Below are 15,783 nucleotides of genomic sequence, written 5' to 3'. Positions count from 1 at the left end.
AAGTTACAGTATGTATTTATACACAATATTATCATCAGTATTTGGTAGGAGGGTTGTGGGTTTTTGTTTTGTTTTTGATACTTCCCACTGACTTCAGTGAGTAGTTTGACTTCGATTAACAGTAGGATTTGGCCAAAGGAGCATGGAAATTGCATCAACTTAAACTAAACTTCTGAATTCTTATCCTATCCTCCTTTCTATGCTAGATACAAGGTAGGTCCCTTGCTGTCAGATACTCTGGCAACAGTGGGGATAGGGTGGCAAGTACCTGTACTAGCTAACTCTCTCTTCTTTCTCCTATTTCTCTCTTCTCCCAGCTATGTGAACCTTCAACCTTCTTATCCAGTAAAATGCCTCTACTAGTTGATGTCTAGGAGAGGTGCTTTAGCTGATAATGTAGCAGGTTCAATGTATTCTGAGCCATTTCCTAGCTATGGATGGCACTATCATTCAGGACAAAGCAGGACATTGCTGTGGTCTACTCTAGCCTTTAGCTCTCCAAAACTACCCTTAGTTCAGACTTGTCTTTGAGTGATAGAGAAGTTTAATCCTAATGCCACAATTTTAAGGTCTGACAATGTGGTACCTGTCGGGGCTTGAACCAAGTGATGAACTTGCTGGGAAGCAGGGAAATCTTTCCCCACCCCCTACTGGAATAAAGCTCCACTGCTCCTACTCACGCTGCATAAGCTTTGAGCTGTGGCTCACGAAAGCTCATGCTCAAATAAATTGGTTAGTCTCTAAGGTGCCACAAGTACTCCTTTTCTTTTTGCGAATACAGACTAACACGGCTGTTCCTCTGAAACCTGTCAAGTACCTTGACATTATTCCATGCTTATTGCCAAGGTAGGTGTAAATCTGGAGCACATCAATTGAAGTTACTGGAGTTACTCATGATTTAACACTATTCAGATTCTGTTTTCTAGCTCTGTTGGATCATGAGATGTCTGTCCTTAAATTTGTTACCAATTTCACTACCATGTAACTCTGAGGGGAAATACCACTTTTTTGGGGGGGGGTCGGGAAAGAGGGAAATAAAAGGGCATAATTTTATTTATTTTTAATAGCAGAATATTTTCTTTTTAAAGGCAACTATTTGAGCTATTTATCTCATTGTACCTGTTTATCAGATGGCTGTGCAGTTTTTTGTTGAGATATCAATCTTGTGTGTGTACACTTCCTATTTTAGTAACATGCTACATGATTTTTCTTGCATCGCAAAACGATTTCATTCCTGCGCATCTCAATGTTTAACTTAATATACTCAACATTAACTGTGGAATAGCTACTGCTGCCTCCATAATATATCATGAAATAATACAAATAATATTACCGAGACAAAGCTACTTTAAAAGAACATGATTAAGATTGCAAAGTCAAGCACTCAAAAGTTAAGAAGTGCCACAATTATGGATACTTGTGCAACTGTAATTTCTCCCCCTTTTGCCTCCTTATTTTGTCACCCCTTATACATTATGATAGTCTTATTACATGATTATGTATTATTGTTTCCATAGGACCCCTGTCTCATTCAGTGCGCAGGCTGTACTGAATGACCTGCTATTTTCTTTTCTGCTTTTAGTTCAACATGTAGCCCAGTGCCTTATTTATTGCACTCAGTTCAAACCTTGCTCTGAAGACAGAATTATTAATTTCCTCAGATTTTCTATGGTTCCGATTACTAGAGTATGATTCCTTCACAAACATTAATAAATGTATCTTCACAAGTGTCCTGTGAGGTGAAGAGGTGGTATTATCTCCATTTTACACAGGGACAACTGAGGCAAAGAGAATGAGGTAAAAAGTATTCACTGTATTTGGTTGTCCAATTTGAGACACCTAGGATTTGATGTTTTCAGAGTACTTAGCATTATATGGGACTTAGTATGTTCAAAGTATAGCTCCCATTGACTTCAGTTGCAGTTGTAAGTGCTCGGTACTTCTGCAAATTAGACTCCAGGGTCACAAGATGGATTCAGAAAATTAGGAATACAGAATTAATGACCACTCTTGGAAAGTTTGGTTTAAGTGACTTGACTAGCATCACGTGAGAATTCTGTGGCAGAGGTATGTATTAGAATCCAATTTTTCAGGGAAATTTTAATCATGAGACCATGGCTGGGATGATTTAACTGGGAATTGGTCCTGCTTCGAGCAGGGGGTTGGACTAGATGACCTTCTGGGGTCCCTTCCAACCCTTATATTCTATGATTCTATGATTCTATGATCCTTTTGCTTCCTGCAATCCCCAGTGTTATTCACTAATGCCTTCCAGTTTCTGCAACCAATGAGGGAGATAGGCAATGGCCTCATTCACTACTACACAACCTTAATTCATCCCCAGAGCAGGTTCATCCTGTGCACTGAATAATGCAGAGGTCCCATGGGGAAAAAAGTATGTGATCACTTAATAAGACTGTCATAACACACATGCACAAGGGGGCTGAATTAAGGTTGCATAGGCAAACTTAATCTGGCATTTCCCAATTTCTGTGGGCTTGACTGAGCCTTTGTGTGTAATTTCCTAGATGTTTTTTTTTAATACGGAAAAAAACTGAAATTCTTTGATGTAGCATCATATTGACGCCTACATGGGTCATCAACAGAGTTAAGACCTTTAAATCCGCTGCCCAGACCTCTGCCACTTGAGCTTATGGAATAACTGATGGTAGTAGCAAAAAGAAAAGGAGTACTTGTGGCACCTTAGAGACTAACAAATTTATTTGAGCATAAGCTTCCATGAGCTACAGCTCACTTCACTGGATGCATACTGTGGAAAATACAGTGGGGAGATTTATATACACAGAGAACACGATGGTGCCACAAGTACTCCTTTTCTTTTTGCGGATACAGACTAACACAGCTGCTACTCTGAAACCTGATGGTAGTAGGTTGTTCTTGTACTATTGACCAGCACTAGAGGGGGTGAGGATGATACAACATTTTGCAGTGGGTTCGTGTATATTTGTTAACAGCAGAGGAATGGTGAGACTTGGGAATTATAAATTCCACTCCAGGTTCTGAAGGGAGGTGTGCTCTAGTGGGCACAAACTTTTACCTGTTCTCTACAAGCATGACCCCTTCTTCTCCATTCCTTCCATATTGGCCTTGTCTCGGCTTCCTTGCTCCTGGCTACTTGTCCAATCTGTCTCCCCATTCCCCTTGGTTCCCAGTCCTAGTCTTTCTCCACAAACTCTTCATCCAGTCTCCCATACCTCTCCCTGGCTCCTTGCTCAAGTCTTCCCCCATCCTTGGCTTCTTGTCCCAGTTGCTTTGCCCAGCCGGTTTCAGTTCTTCCCCTTGATTCCAACATCTTGTCAGATCTGTTTCCCATTGCCCCGGCGCTGGTTCCTTGTCAAGCCAATCACAGTTTCTCTTCTCTTCTCTTCTCTTCCCCCCCACCCCCCCAACCTCTGCCATTCTCATTAGACTCTTGGTCCTAATTAACTCCTTTCCCTTCTGCTGGTCTGGCTTTTGTCTAACTTTGCTTTCAAATCATACAGCTTCCTCCTTGAGGCTGCCTGGGTGCCAGCAGTGAGAGCACAGGAGAGAGAGAGAGTCTCTCTGGGATCAATTCCAGTGACTGGCTGCACCCTATCCTGACCCAGAGCAGCTAATACAGGGAAAGTCATGCTTCACTTCATAACCCTAGGATGGAGGAAGCATGCAGTCGTTCTGTGGGGATGGCACATGTACAGCTTGGCTAGCACATGGAGCTGTCAGAAGCTTGAGCATGCTTAGTGAGGATCTGCTAAAATCTAAGAAGTCTCAACTAATCATGTGTGAACTGAGGGGTGTTTTTTTGTTTGGTTTTTATTTTAAGGTCTATAATTTGGCCAAAATTGGGTACTGCAAAAGGCACATTCCTGACGCAGAGGCTACCTGTAGCCAAATTTCAAGTCCTGCTCCAAAACATAGGAGTACTAGAGCTGTTAATAGAAAAGGTCCCCAGAATATTTTAAAATAGGAAAAACATTTCTTTCCTTCGCCTCGTTGTTAGAAATCGCTCTCCATTTTGATTGAAGTTTAAAAAAAAAAATCTGCCTGACCGATAACCAGCATGTAAAATTTCAGCCCCAAAGCAACTGAATACAGGGTCTTACAATGGAAAGTGTCAGGCAGCCTTAATGATAGGTGGCACTATCAGCCCCACTTATAATATGTAGTTAAAAAGTGAGAAGCAGCAGTTTTGTAATCCAAAGGGGAAAAATGACCACTCCTTTTTATTGTGGGATTTATTGCTCACTATGAATACAAAGTAGCAGCTGTGTTAGTCTGTATTTGCAAAAAGAAAAGGAGTACTTATGGCACCTTAGAGACTAGCAAATTTATTTGAGCATAAGCTTTTGTGAGCTACAGCTCACTTCATCGGATGCATAATTCTCAAATAAATTTGTTAATCTCTAAAGTACCACAAGTACTCCTTTTCTTTTTGCGAATACAGACTAACGCGGCTGCTACTCTGAAACCTGTCATTATGCAAGGCACTGAATTTAGCCGTATGGAGTGGAAATCTATCAACTTCATGAAAAAACTCATACAGATACAGAAAGGTATTTTCCACTGAATACATCCGATGAAGTGAGCTGTAGCTCACGAAAGCTTATGCTCAAATAAATTTGTTAGTCTCTAAGGTGTCACAAGTCCTCCTTTTCTTTTTATCAATACAAAGAGTAGGGCCTTCAAAAACTAAATCACTTTTTCATACTTTCTACATTTCCTAAAAAAGAAATTCCAACCAAAAAAAAAATATATATATATATGCTATGTTAGATGTGGCCTGTCGTGGCAAATTTTAAATTGGGGGTGAGGAATCGTCCCCCTGCCTCCCTCCTTTGAATCTTGGAATAGAAGATTCATAATGCCTTATTTTAAAAAAATCTTTACGTATATTTGTTAGCATTCATGTGTGAGATGTATGTATGTTTTTTGACAAAATAGAGGCATGAAGTATCTTTTATATTATTGAAAACTTTATAGCCTTTTTTAATATTAATCACTTCAGAGTGTAAATCAGTTTTGGTCACTAGCAAATGTTAACTTACTAGAAATATGCTAGAAGAGAGAGAACCATTCTAAAGATTCTCCTCCTGGACATAGTAGAGGAGACATTCAATAATATTGAGTCCTTTTGCACCTAACCTTTAAATACTTCTGTAAAACAATAACCTGTGAAAAACAGGAATGGATAAGATTACTGTTTCTAGCCTTGAGAGGATGCATTGTTAGGGAGTTTGAAACATTCCACTGCTAAGATTATCAGGGAGTTGTTATCCACTCCTTAGTCATTTGTTTCCTAGGAGACAAATGTAATCCAAGCATTCTCCTCCTCCCCCCCCTCTTTCTTTTTTGATTGGAGACACTATTGACTTCTGACATTGGAGGAGTTGGTGGAGGAGCACACAAAATGTCATAAGATGGAAATTAATCACTAAATGATTGGTCATAATTCCACTGACTTCCTTTCTGATGATTACACTATATTTGGAAAACTAGTCCTTCAGCTAAACAGCCAGTTAAGAAGCTCTTCACACTCTGATTGTCAAGAAGGATATTCTTAACCAAATGTTGCTTCATTTATATTAAAAAAACCCCACAACACCCTATTTCTGTTGTGACTATGCTGTTACGAAAAAAACAAAGGCATACATTTAAAATGAGATATGGATGCTAAAGGTTTATTTGCTAAATTGCAAACTCAGATTCAGTGACGATTTCAAGAAAAACTCTTCAGTCAGTGTTTCTTTTTCATATGGGATCAACTTAACTTGTCTCTTTCAGATCTTCTTCCCTCCTTCACCTCCCCCATTGGTGCAATTCTATTTCCTTAATTGGAAATATTCCTCATCTACACAGAGAGAGCATCAGTGGACCCAATATATATAATGTACAAAACTTCTTTCTTATTTGTTATTTTGTGAGAGACCTAATCGTATAGGAGTCTCAACTCCCATTAACTTTGCAAGTTATGGATGCTTGGTAAGTAACAGGAGGAACTTGGCAACTTGCACCTTTTAAAAAAACCTCTGTGCTGTTAGGTTTAAAATCACAATATGTATAAACAGTATTTTAAAGTTACTACTGTTACTAAATTTTCCTCCCTAATGGACAAATGTCATGAATATGGGATATTCTTTTCCTTAGATTTACCCCCTTAAAACACTTCCTTCTCCTTGGTGTTTATGCTTTTCAGATAAAACCGCACAGGTTTCTCATAGCATAAATCCTCTTGCCCCTAAACTATTTTTGGACCCCGTTCTGAAATCCTTCCCATTCGCAAACATCTTGAGGTGTCCAGAATTGTCTGCAGCTTTTGGGTTGTGACCAGTGTTGTACCAACAGGGACAAGTGGCTTCCTGTTCTTCGGGGCAGACTGCATATGCAGGCCATTTTTTCTCTCTTTCACATGGAACACATGTATTTATTGTATGTCAGTGACTAAATTCTGAAGTGATTGGCTGTATAAATACCCAGGAATCTAATTTTGCTCTTTGCTATCAACCTACCTTCATCTTCATCATCTGGACCCATGGAAAAGAAGCCCTTGAGGAATTCCACCATGATTTCAACAATTTCCGTCCCAACATCAACCTCAGCCTGGACCAGTCCACAAAAGAGATCCACTTTCTGGACACTATGGTGCTAATAAGCGATGGTCACATGAACATCACCCTATACCGGAAACCTACTGACCGCTATGCCTACCTACATGCCTCTAGCTTTCACCCAGACCACACCACATGATCCATTGTTTACAACCAAGCTCTACGATACAACCGCATTTGCTCCAACCCCTCAGACAGAGACAAACAAATACAAGATCTCTGTCAAGCATTCTTACAACTACAGTACCCACCTGCTGAAGTGAAGAAACAGATTGACGGAGCCAGGAGAGTACCCAGAAGTCACCTACCACAGGACAGGCCCAACAAAGATAAGAACAAAATGCCACTAGCCATCACCTTCAGCCCCCAACTAAAATCTCTCCAACGCATCATGAAGGCTCTACAACCTATCCTGAAGGACGACCCATCACTCTCACAAATCTTGGGAGACAGGCCAGTCCTTGCCTACAGACAGCCCCCCAACCTGAAGCAAATACTCTCACCAGCAACCACACAACAGAAGCACTAACCCAGGAGCCCGTTGCCAACTGTGTCCACATATCTATTCAGGGGACACCATCACAGGGCCTAATCACATCAGCCACACTATCAGAGGCTTGTTCACCTACACAACTACCAATGTGATATATGCCATCATGTGCCAGCAATGTCCCTCTGCCATGTACATTGGTCAAACTGGACAGTCTCTACATAAAAGAATAAATGGACACAAATCAGATGTCAAGAATTATAACATTCATAAACCAGTCAGAGAACACTTCAATCTCTCTGGTCACTCGATTTCAGACCTAAAGGTTGCAATATTAGAACAAAAAGACTTCAAAAACAGACTCCAACAAGAGACTGCTGAATTGGAATTAATTTGCAAACTGGATACAATTAACTTAGGCTTGAATAGAGACTGGGAGTGGATGTGTCATTACACAAAGTAAAACTATTTCCCCATGTTTATTTCCTCCACCCCCCACTGCTCCTTGGACATTCTTAACTTCTGGAAATGGCCCATCTTGATTATCACTACAAAAGGTTTCCTTCTCTTCCCCCCCCGCCCCTCCCCTCTCCTGCTGGTAATAGCTTATCTTAAGTGATCACTCTCCTTACAGTGTGTATGATAGCACCCATTTTTTCATCTTCTGTGTGTATATAAATCTCCTCACTGTATTTTCCACTGAATACATCCGATGAAGTGAGCTGTCGCTCACGAAAGCTTATGCTCAAACAGATTGGTTAGTCTCTAAGGTGCCACTAGTACTCCTTTTCCTTTAACCTACCTTAAGTCTCTCTTTTGATACTTACTGCTTCTAAGGTTCTCCCTCCTATTGAATATTTGTGTTTTTCAGGTTGTGTTGTACGTTTCCAGGATTAATCTCATTTTACTGCTTGTCCCTATTCTTAATGTGTTTTAGGTCCCATTGTATTTCTGTTTCCTCTTTGTGAACCCAGTCTTTTTGAGAGGCTGAGCTCTCTCAACTGCCACTTACTACTTCATGTCAGGGAATACTCACCACTTTATAGGGCCAGATCCTACCTTTGCAACATCTTCCAGTTCAGTATAATTAGTTGGTTTACTGTTTGCTATTAGATACTCTGTATCTGATGAAAACACAGACATCCAAGTTCTAATTTAACCACCTTGTAGAGGAGTCTTACTAGAAGCTGCATACTAAAGCTCACAACAGGGTAATCAGCATCAACATTTTTTCATTGATGTATTAAGTGTAATGAACTCATATTTGCAATCCTTGGTGCATCTCTGCACCAACAGATTTTCAAGTAAACATATCTCTGTTTTGAAGTGATGTCTGACATCTGGTATAATGTTTGAAGACTGAATGCAAAACGTCAGTTGGCAATTCGGATGCTGCTTAAAAACACAGCTAATTTCCCTGAACCCTAAATCACAAGCTCACTGCGGTAGCCTGATATATTACAGCATTTTTTTGAATACTTCATCTGCAATAATTTACAGTGCATAAGTGAAGTCTAGTCTCTTTTCGGTGGACCAAAAGCTGTGCATGTGTATATAAACAAATAAAAATAAATAATGGCATAGACAATATAAATAGTGTTGGTAATTGGATAACAGGCAGATAAAATGTCCTGAAGTAATGTTAAAAGGATCTCTTCAAGCTCGATGGCCCTTAAATGTAACTTTCAAAAAGTTGTTCCATGTTCTGGATACTAAGGATTACAGCAAGTTTTTCCCCTAGAAATACTCTGCTTTGTACATTTTTCTTAAAAGGACTATAGTAACATCTTTCTCACTCTAGCTAGAGGGCAGAGGACAGGACTGGGACTCAGGAAAACTGGGTTCTGTTCCTGGGTCTGCCACTGGTCTGGTAGGTGACCTTGGACAAGTCACTGTCACACTCTGTGCTATCCCGATCTGTAAAATGGGAATAATGGTACTAACCTTTGTAAAGCGCTGGAAGATGTATAACTGAAAAATGCTACATAAGAGCTGGGTATTATAATATAGCTACAATGACTTAAAATCATTGAAATGGTTTTGGTACATAGAATTGCTAACTGCGTGAAATAAAAGGGCTTGTAAGTAGACTGACGCAGATTAGTCAAGCTTTTAGTTTTGGTTTCAGAGTAGCAGCCATGTGAGTCTGTATCTGCAAAAAGAAAAGGAGTACTTGTGGAACCTTAGAGACTAACCAATTTATTTGAGCATAAGCTTTTGTGAGCTACAGCTCACTCACAAAAGCTTATGCTCAAATAAATTGGTTAGTCTCTAAGGTGCCACAAGTACTCCTTTTCTTTTAGTTTTGGACTCTGAAGCAGCCATGGTGTTAAACTCTCTGAACATGGAAATATCAGGCCATTCCATTGCCACTGCTGGAATATTGTTGATACATAGGTACAATATGTACAATCTAGAAGTCCCCAAAGTGTGGGGTGTGCCCCCCTAGAGGGGCACTGAGGAAAATTCTGGGGGCGCGCAGCTGAGGCCCTGGCCAACCCCCATTCGGGGTGGGGATGGAGTGCCACCCAGCTCTGCTCCTGGCCCTGGCCTTGGCCCTGGCTGCCAGCTCCGCGCCCGGGGCCCCGCTCCTGGCTCTGTGCCTGGGGCCCCGGCTCCACTCCTGGCCCTGGCCCACCCCCAGCTGTGGCCCTGGCCCTGCCTCCTTACCCCTGTCCGTGTTCCCCCTCCCAAAGCCATGACCCCACTCCTGGCCCCAGCTGGGGTGAGGATGGGGGGTGCGTGGGCAGGGGAGGGGGTGAAGTAAAAAGTTTGGGGACCACCTGTCTAAGATCATCCTGGAAAGCCCATCAAGCATAGGGACACAAGGATTCTTCCTAACTTGGGGTAAAAGGGAGAAGTATGACTTATGTAGGATCAACAGAGTGGTAGCACTTTCCAGACATAACCCAGGGAGCCTTACTTCATTTAAGACAACATATAAGCAAACAAATAGGATGTAAAATGCAACAAGACTGAGGCAGTATGCTTGAACACCCATACGTCTGTCTACGGCTGTATCTATTTTGCAAGATTAAGGGCTGGATCCTGCAATGAGCTCCAGGAAGGCAGATGATTGCTCTCTCACATGGGAGTCCATTGAAGTGAGTGGGCTCAAGGATCTGCTCAAGCAGATCCAGATGCAGGAACAGGGTTGGGGGACTGTAAGTTTGGAGGAAGGTTTGTAAGAATCTTGTATATTGTGTAAAGAACCTCGAAGTATCTTTGTAGGATAAGGCAACACTTTGAAAGTTGATGATGATCCACAAACATGACAGGGTTTCCAAAAGCCAAAGTGTGGGTTTTTCCCCTCTCTCTAGCTTTAGTCATGTACTAATTTCAGAGTGGTGATTTTATTTTTTAACTCCACTGTGTACACGTCATCTCACACAAACACACACACTCAGTCAGTCAGTTTAATATGTTGATCTTACTTTACTAAAGTAAAGGATTGGAAGGATTAGATTTTTGTAGCTAAATGTTAGTAAACATCAATTTCACTGTATACCCACAAACTGACAAGAAGCATTTTTCTTTAGAACTTATTAGAGTTTGATTTAAGGATATTTACTTTGTATATTTTGACACGATGTTGACAACTTGTGTTTTACCCATTATGGAGCTTTTAACTTTTTGAATTTCAGCTTCTACTGTCCTTAAATAATGATTGTCTAGCGCTCCCCCCCCCCCCGATGAAAATACAAATAAAAAATGCTTAAAACCAATACTTTTGACCAACTGTGAAAAATTAAATAGATTAAAATAGAAAAAATGCTTAACAAACATTGATATTTGTTGAAATTATTAAAAAACAAAACAAAAAATTGAATTCTGCCAAGCCTAGATATAGAACTGAGAAAGAGTAAGTGTCAAGACATTGTAGTATAACTTGACTTTTTCCAGAAGGGGGTAAAATAGGTGACATTTATCCAAAACCTTACCAAAATGACTTCAGTATGGTAGGCTACTTGAAAGCCTGCAGCCTCTTCAGCAATCAGTAAGTAGAGCAGCTGTTTATTTTATGAGTTTCTCTTACAGACCTACCTATCTTGTTTTGGACACTTTTAGTGAAAAAAATAGCATCCTATTCTGTGTCTGAACTGCCATTTTTCTAAGTCTGTTAAGGACACGCTTTCCATCTTTTTAAGAGTTCAAACCGAACAATTCAGAATATCTGCACTCAGACCTCTGATAGTACTGATACAAGGGTTCCTTTGATCTGCAGAATAAATATTGAATTTTGATGTAGGCTTCCCCATCACAGACTGACTGCTAGAGTTCTTAGTGTGTCTAGAAAGGTTAATTAAAATTGCTGCTGGTTTAACCAATCAAAATTCTTCAGTAGCCTTAAATGACTTAAACTCTGATTACATTGGATTTTTTGTTTTGTTTTCTCAGAAAAAAATGTATGGATTAATTTGCTTTTGTATTGGAATTGCACGGATGTCATGTGGCTGAAGGATTAAGTCCCTTTATTTTTTAAAACAGTTGCTAAGGTGTTTTAAACCATTCCTTTTTATCCCTGTTCCCTGGGGTTTTTTTTGTTTGTGTTTTGTTTTTACAACAGCAAAACAAAAAAATAACATTTTATTCACTTTTAGAGAGGAATCTATCTTCAAAGTTGACATGGAAAAATAAGAAATTGTAGATCCTGTCTGGAGTAAGAGGGAAATTTCCAGATATTGAATCATTTCACCAGAGTAAACAGGGACAATAGTTTGCATTTTTTTCCTTGAAAGCCTTTTTTTAAATAAAATTGAAATATTTCATTATTGGAGTAATAATCTCTGGCAAACAAACGCTGTTCATTTCTGTCAAGAAGCAGAAAGAAATCCATTGTTTTTCCTGTGAAAGTATTGCTTATACATGCGTCTATGCAACTAGATCATGTTTATCTTTTTTTTTTTTTTTTACTCTTTCTCTTTGCAGAGTATTGGAAAGGGGTCCTTGTGGTGTATAGACCCAGAATATAGACAAAATCTCATTCAGGCTTTGAAAAAGACACCCTATCATCCATATTCACATGTGTTCAATACACCTCCCACATCTCCTCAGGCATATCAAAGGTAAGAAAACTAGAACACCTTTTATAACAACTATTATTTCTATTGAGCTGCACTTCTTGGGTAAGACATTAAACATAACTAATCACAATAGTTATGACAATATAGTAGTGAACAAAATATTGAAGTATAATGAGTGGTCAAATCCTTTACTTAATCTACAATATTCCTTACCCTCTTGATCTCTTGTATGATGGCAACATGTTGATCCTAATAAATCCATAGACTGGAAGGAGCTGTGTTTCCATGGATAATTTATAACATTTCTCAGCAAAAGCAAAATGTAAAATGAACACACACAAAAGTAAATGGGAAGCTTTAAAATATCAGTTTGTCCTGTTTCAATAGATAAAAATATCTGACTCCAGCAAGCAGGGTGTTAGTGAATTATTTTTCTCTTGAGCTTGATTGAGCAGTCTTTTAAGACTGTGTTGTCAATGCAACTGTCAAGTCTCTATGTAAACTCTACATCTGGTGATTTAAAACTCTTTCTGTTGTGGTTACTACGTGCTCTGTAGTGCTTTGTAGTTGAGTGCATGTGCTTGCATTTATCTCAAAGCTGTGCAGTGGAGAACAATAGAGGCTTTCGTTCTCTCACAGTAATGAAATAGGTGTGTTTATCTGACCATTGCTTAGAAGTGAAGTGTTAGCTGCTAGGAGAGAGCATTTAAGATTGTGACCCACAAAGGAGAGAAGTAAATATCTGGTTCTTATATAGATCTGCTTCCTTTTAACTGCAAATATAGAATCTACATTTTAAAATGTTCTAGCAAATCTTGGTTTGATCAGAAATATCTTTTTGTCACTAGGATTTTTGTCTGACTTGAGAAGAATGCCTGCTACTAGCACTCTGGATTAATGGGTGATTTTGATGGTTTTTGTCTTTTCAACATATTCTTTTAAAAATATGAGTCTAATATTTGTCCTGCAAAGAGGCGGCGATGCACAAAGTGATTTCTTTCAAACAATGTTAATGAAGTTCTTGTGCATCTCTGCTGAGCAGTGCATTCCATCACATGGCCAGACAATCAATCTTCACTCAGAGATTGGGAGGAACAGCTGGGCTTTCGTAGGAGACTGCTGTATGTCTGCCCTTGCTAGGCGATTAGCGTGATGGTAACCATAGTAACTAGAATGTCTCCATAGCAACGCATAGCTGAGACAGGTGCAGTTGCATCACAAGGCTGTTTGTTGCCTGGCAAAAGGACAGGCCATTAGTACTCAGATATACGCTGTTGCATTGGTAACATAACCCTACATAGCAACTACAGTTGGCTTAAAACTTTCTTTAAAATAAATGACATTGTACCTGTTTTTGTCTGTTTTCATATAAATCAACAGAATCATGTTATATGAGCTGACAGCTTGAGGTCATGTAGCTTTATGAGATCAAATATAATGTGGGATTTTCTAATGCAATAGAGTAAAAATGGTAAAACCGCAGTGGAGGACCCAGTGCTTGTTAGAGTAACTTAAGGTTAACATTGGAGCTGTAAGTAGCTTTTCTGCATTCTCATACCACCCTCTCAGTGAAAGAGGTTTTTCACTTTTCCTGTGTCCCCCTTGACCTTCTATCAAAAGCATCCACCATCCTGTATACTCTCAGATAGTTAAATAATTTGGATGGTTATGTTAGAACGGCAGTTAAATAAATATTCAAATAATCTTTCTTTATAGACCTGAGAAGCCTAATGATTTCATTAATGTATTCGCGAACAGTAGAAATAGAGGATAATCTATGCAGGTATGTGTTAAACATTTAAATAAAATTTTACTTTTCCATAGAATCTTAGCACATAGAATTTTTCATCCAATGCAGTTGTAGAATCAGAGAAAACTTGTTGAGTCATGTTAATCCCACTGGCAGAGAATGCTGTTTGGGATAGTTTGACAGGTTTTTCTGAAAGTGCTAATTATCAATTTGCAGAGCACTACTCCAGAAAGGTTTTATTCTCCTCAATGCAGACTTTCTCAGAAATAAGACATCTGCAGTTTAAAGTTATTGTTTTTCTTGATTGAAAATAATTTTATGCACAAATATTTGAACTTCAGTATGACCCCCTCCTCAATATAATTGAAATCAATATATATATATATCTATATATATCTTGTTCTTATTAAAGTAAGTCTCTTCCCTTTAAATCTATGGGACAGATCCTCAGGTGTACTGATAGCTTTATGCTGCTCCACTGGTATACGTTGGCTGCTGGAGCTCACTGAGAGCTTTTCTAGATTAGGAAAATCTGCACTAGTGTGACTATGCTACTGTAGCTACACCAATGCAATTTCCCCTCCTTTAGACAAGTCCTAACTTGTTCATAAAAGAATCTCCACAATCATAAAAGTAATCCTGCACTGGTGTACAGCTAATCCTGGGTTTGTGTAGCACACACCTGGCTTGCTGCCAGGGTAGCAGATACGGGGGTGTGATTATTAGAAAGGGGATGAGGTTAGGATCCCCCTAAACTATGCAAACCTGTACATGCTCTTCTGTCACTTGGGTCTGAGGCAAGCCATTGTCACCTGTAACAAACAGCATGCTACTAAATAAGCATACAGATCAGCACCAGGATCAGGGCAAGAAAGTTGTGCTCCACACCTTGACTTTGTACTTTTTTTTTTTTTGACAATACACAAGAATTTGGCTGTATATCTGCCGTGTGTGTGTGTGTGTGTGTGAGAGAGAGAGAAACTCTTTTAGAATTTACTTTGAGTGCATGATTTCTTCTGTTGATGTTAGTTTATATCTGTATCATTTCCAAGTTGATACTCCCCTTCCCCCCCCTGCCCATTTAGTGTAAGAAGGATTATAATATTACTGTATGTTAAGCTCCAGCAACTCAAAGGGAGACTTTCTTTCCTTTTCAAAACAATGAATTTAAAGCTTTTACACTTCATGTGCTGTTGATCCTTTTACTACAGCACTTGGTCCTCCTGTTTTCATCTTAAGGGTGCATTATAAAAAAATAACTTAACTTTACTTCAATACGGTGTAAAAGCCTTTCAAAGAAAGAAGAGCTTCACCTCCAATTTCCCCTATTGAAACATCCAAACCCTTCTCATTGTTCTTTGTAGCAGTGAAGTACTTCAGTAGTTAAATTACCTCAAGGCTTAAGAAGAACGTAATCTTTTTGTGGTCTCTTAAAATGTTTACCACTTTTATTACCACTCTTGCTATTGTGAATTTGCTATGGCATTATGATTTAAGGACAATACAAGGCTGAACTAGGGCATCATTGAATGTTGAATTAGTTTAACCATATACTGGTAATCACATAATTCTAGTCAAAATAGGAAATTGTTAAATACATTAGCTGTGTATGTATAGGAAGTCTGAATAGTCACTGTACAGCTAAAACATTTAGATGTGCAGGGGGGAGAAAATCTTGCATAAATCTTTAGACTTGGGAGAAATCTTTAAAAAGGTATCAATCCTTACCTGCAACTTCACCTGACCAAAGTGGCACCTTGGAAAATTAGCAAAGGCCACATGTGGCGAAGCTCCATGGCAGCCCGTAAGCTTTGGGTGACAACAGCCCACAATAAAGAGAAATTATGCTGCCTGAAATTAATAGAATACATGTAGAATGATTTAATTCACCTATATTAAAATGCCTTGTGGGGG

General features: G+C 39.3%; 1 protein-coding gene across 6 annotated transcripts in view; it reads left to right on the top strand.

Annotated features, from left to right (window-relative positions):
* The window catches only part of FOXN3 (forkhead box N3), a 308,330-nt gene that overhangs the window by 161,090 nt on the left and 131,457 nt on the right, over positions 1-15,783 (top strand). For all 6 annotated transcript variants that reach the window (XM_075129825.1, XM_075129826.1, XM_075129827.1 and 3 more), the window contains exon 3: positions 12,025-12,161. In XM_075129825.1, the coding sequence (XP_074985926.1) occupies positions 12,025-12,161 (137 nt within the window). The remainder of the gene's footprint in view (positions 1-12,024; positions 12,162-15,783) is intronic.

Source organism: Caretta caretta, chromosome 6 (genome assembly GCF_965140235.1).
Source record: "Caretta caretta isolate rCarCar2 chromosome 6, rCarCar1.hap1, whole genome shotgun sequence".
Lineage (NCBI taxonomy): Eukaryota > Metazoa > Chordata > Testudines > Cheloniidae > Caretta > Caretta caretta.
The sequence above is the reverse complement of the archived record's forward strand: the minus strand, read 5'-3'. Positions and strand labels throughout refer to the sequence as shown.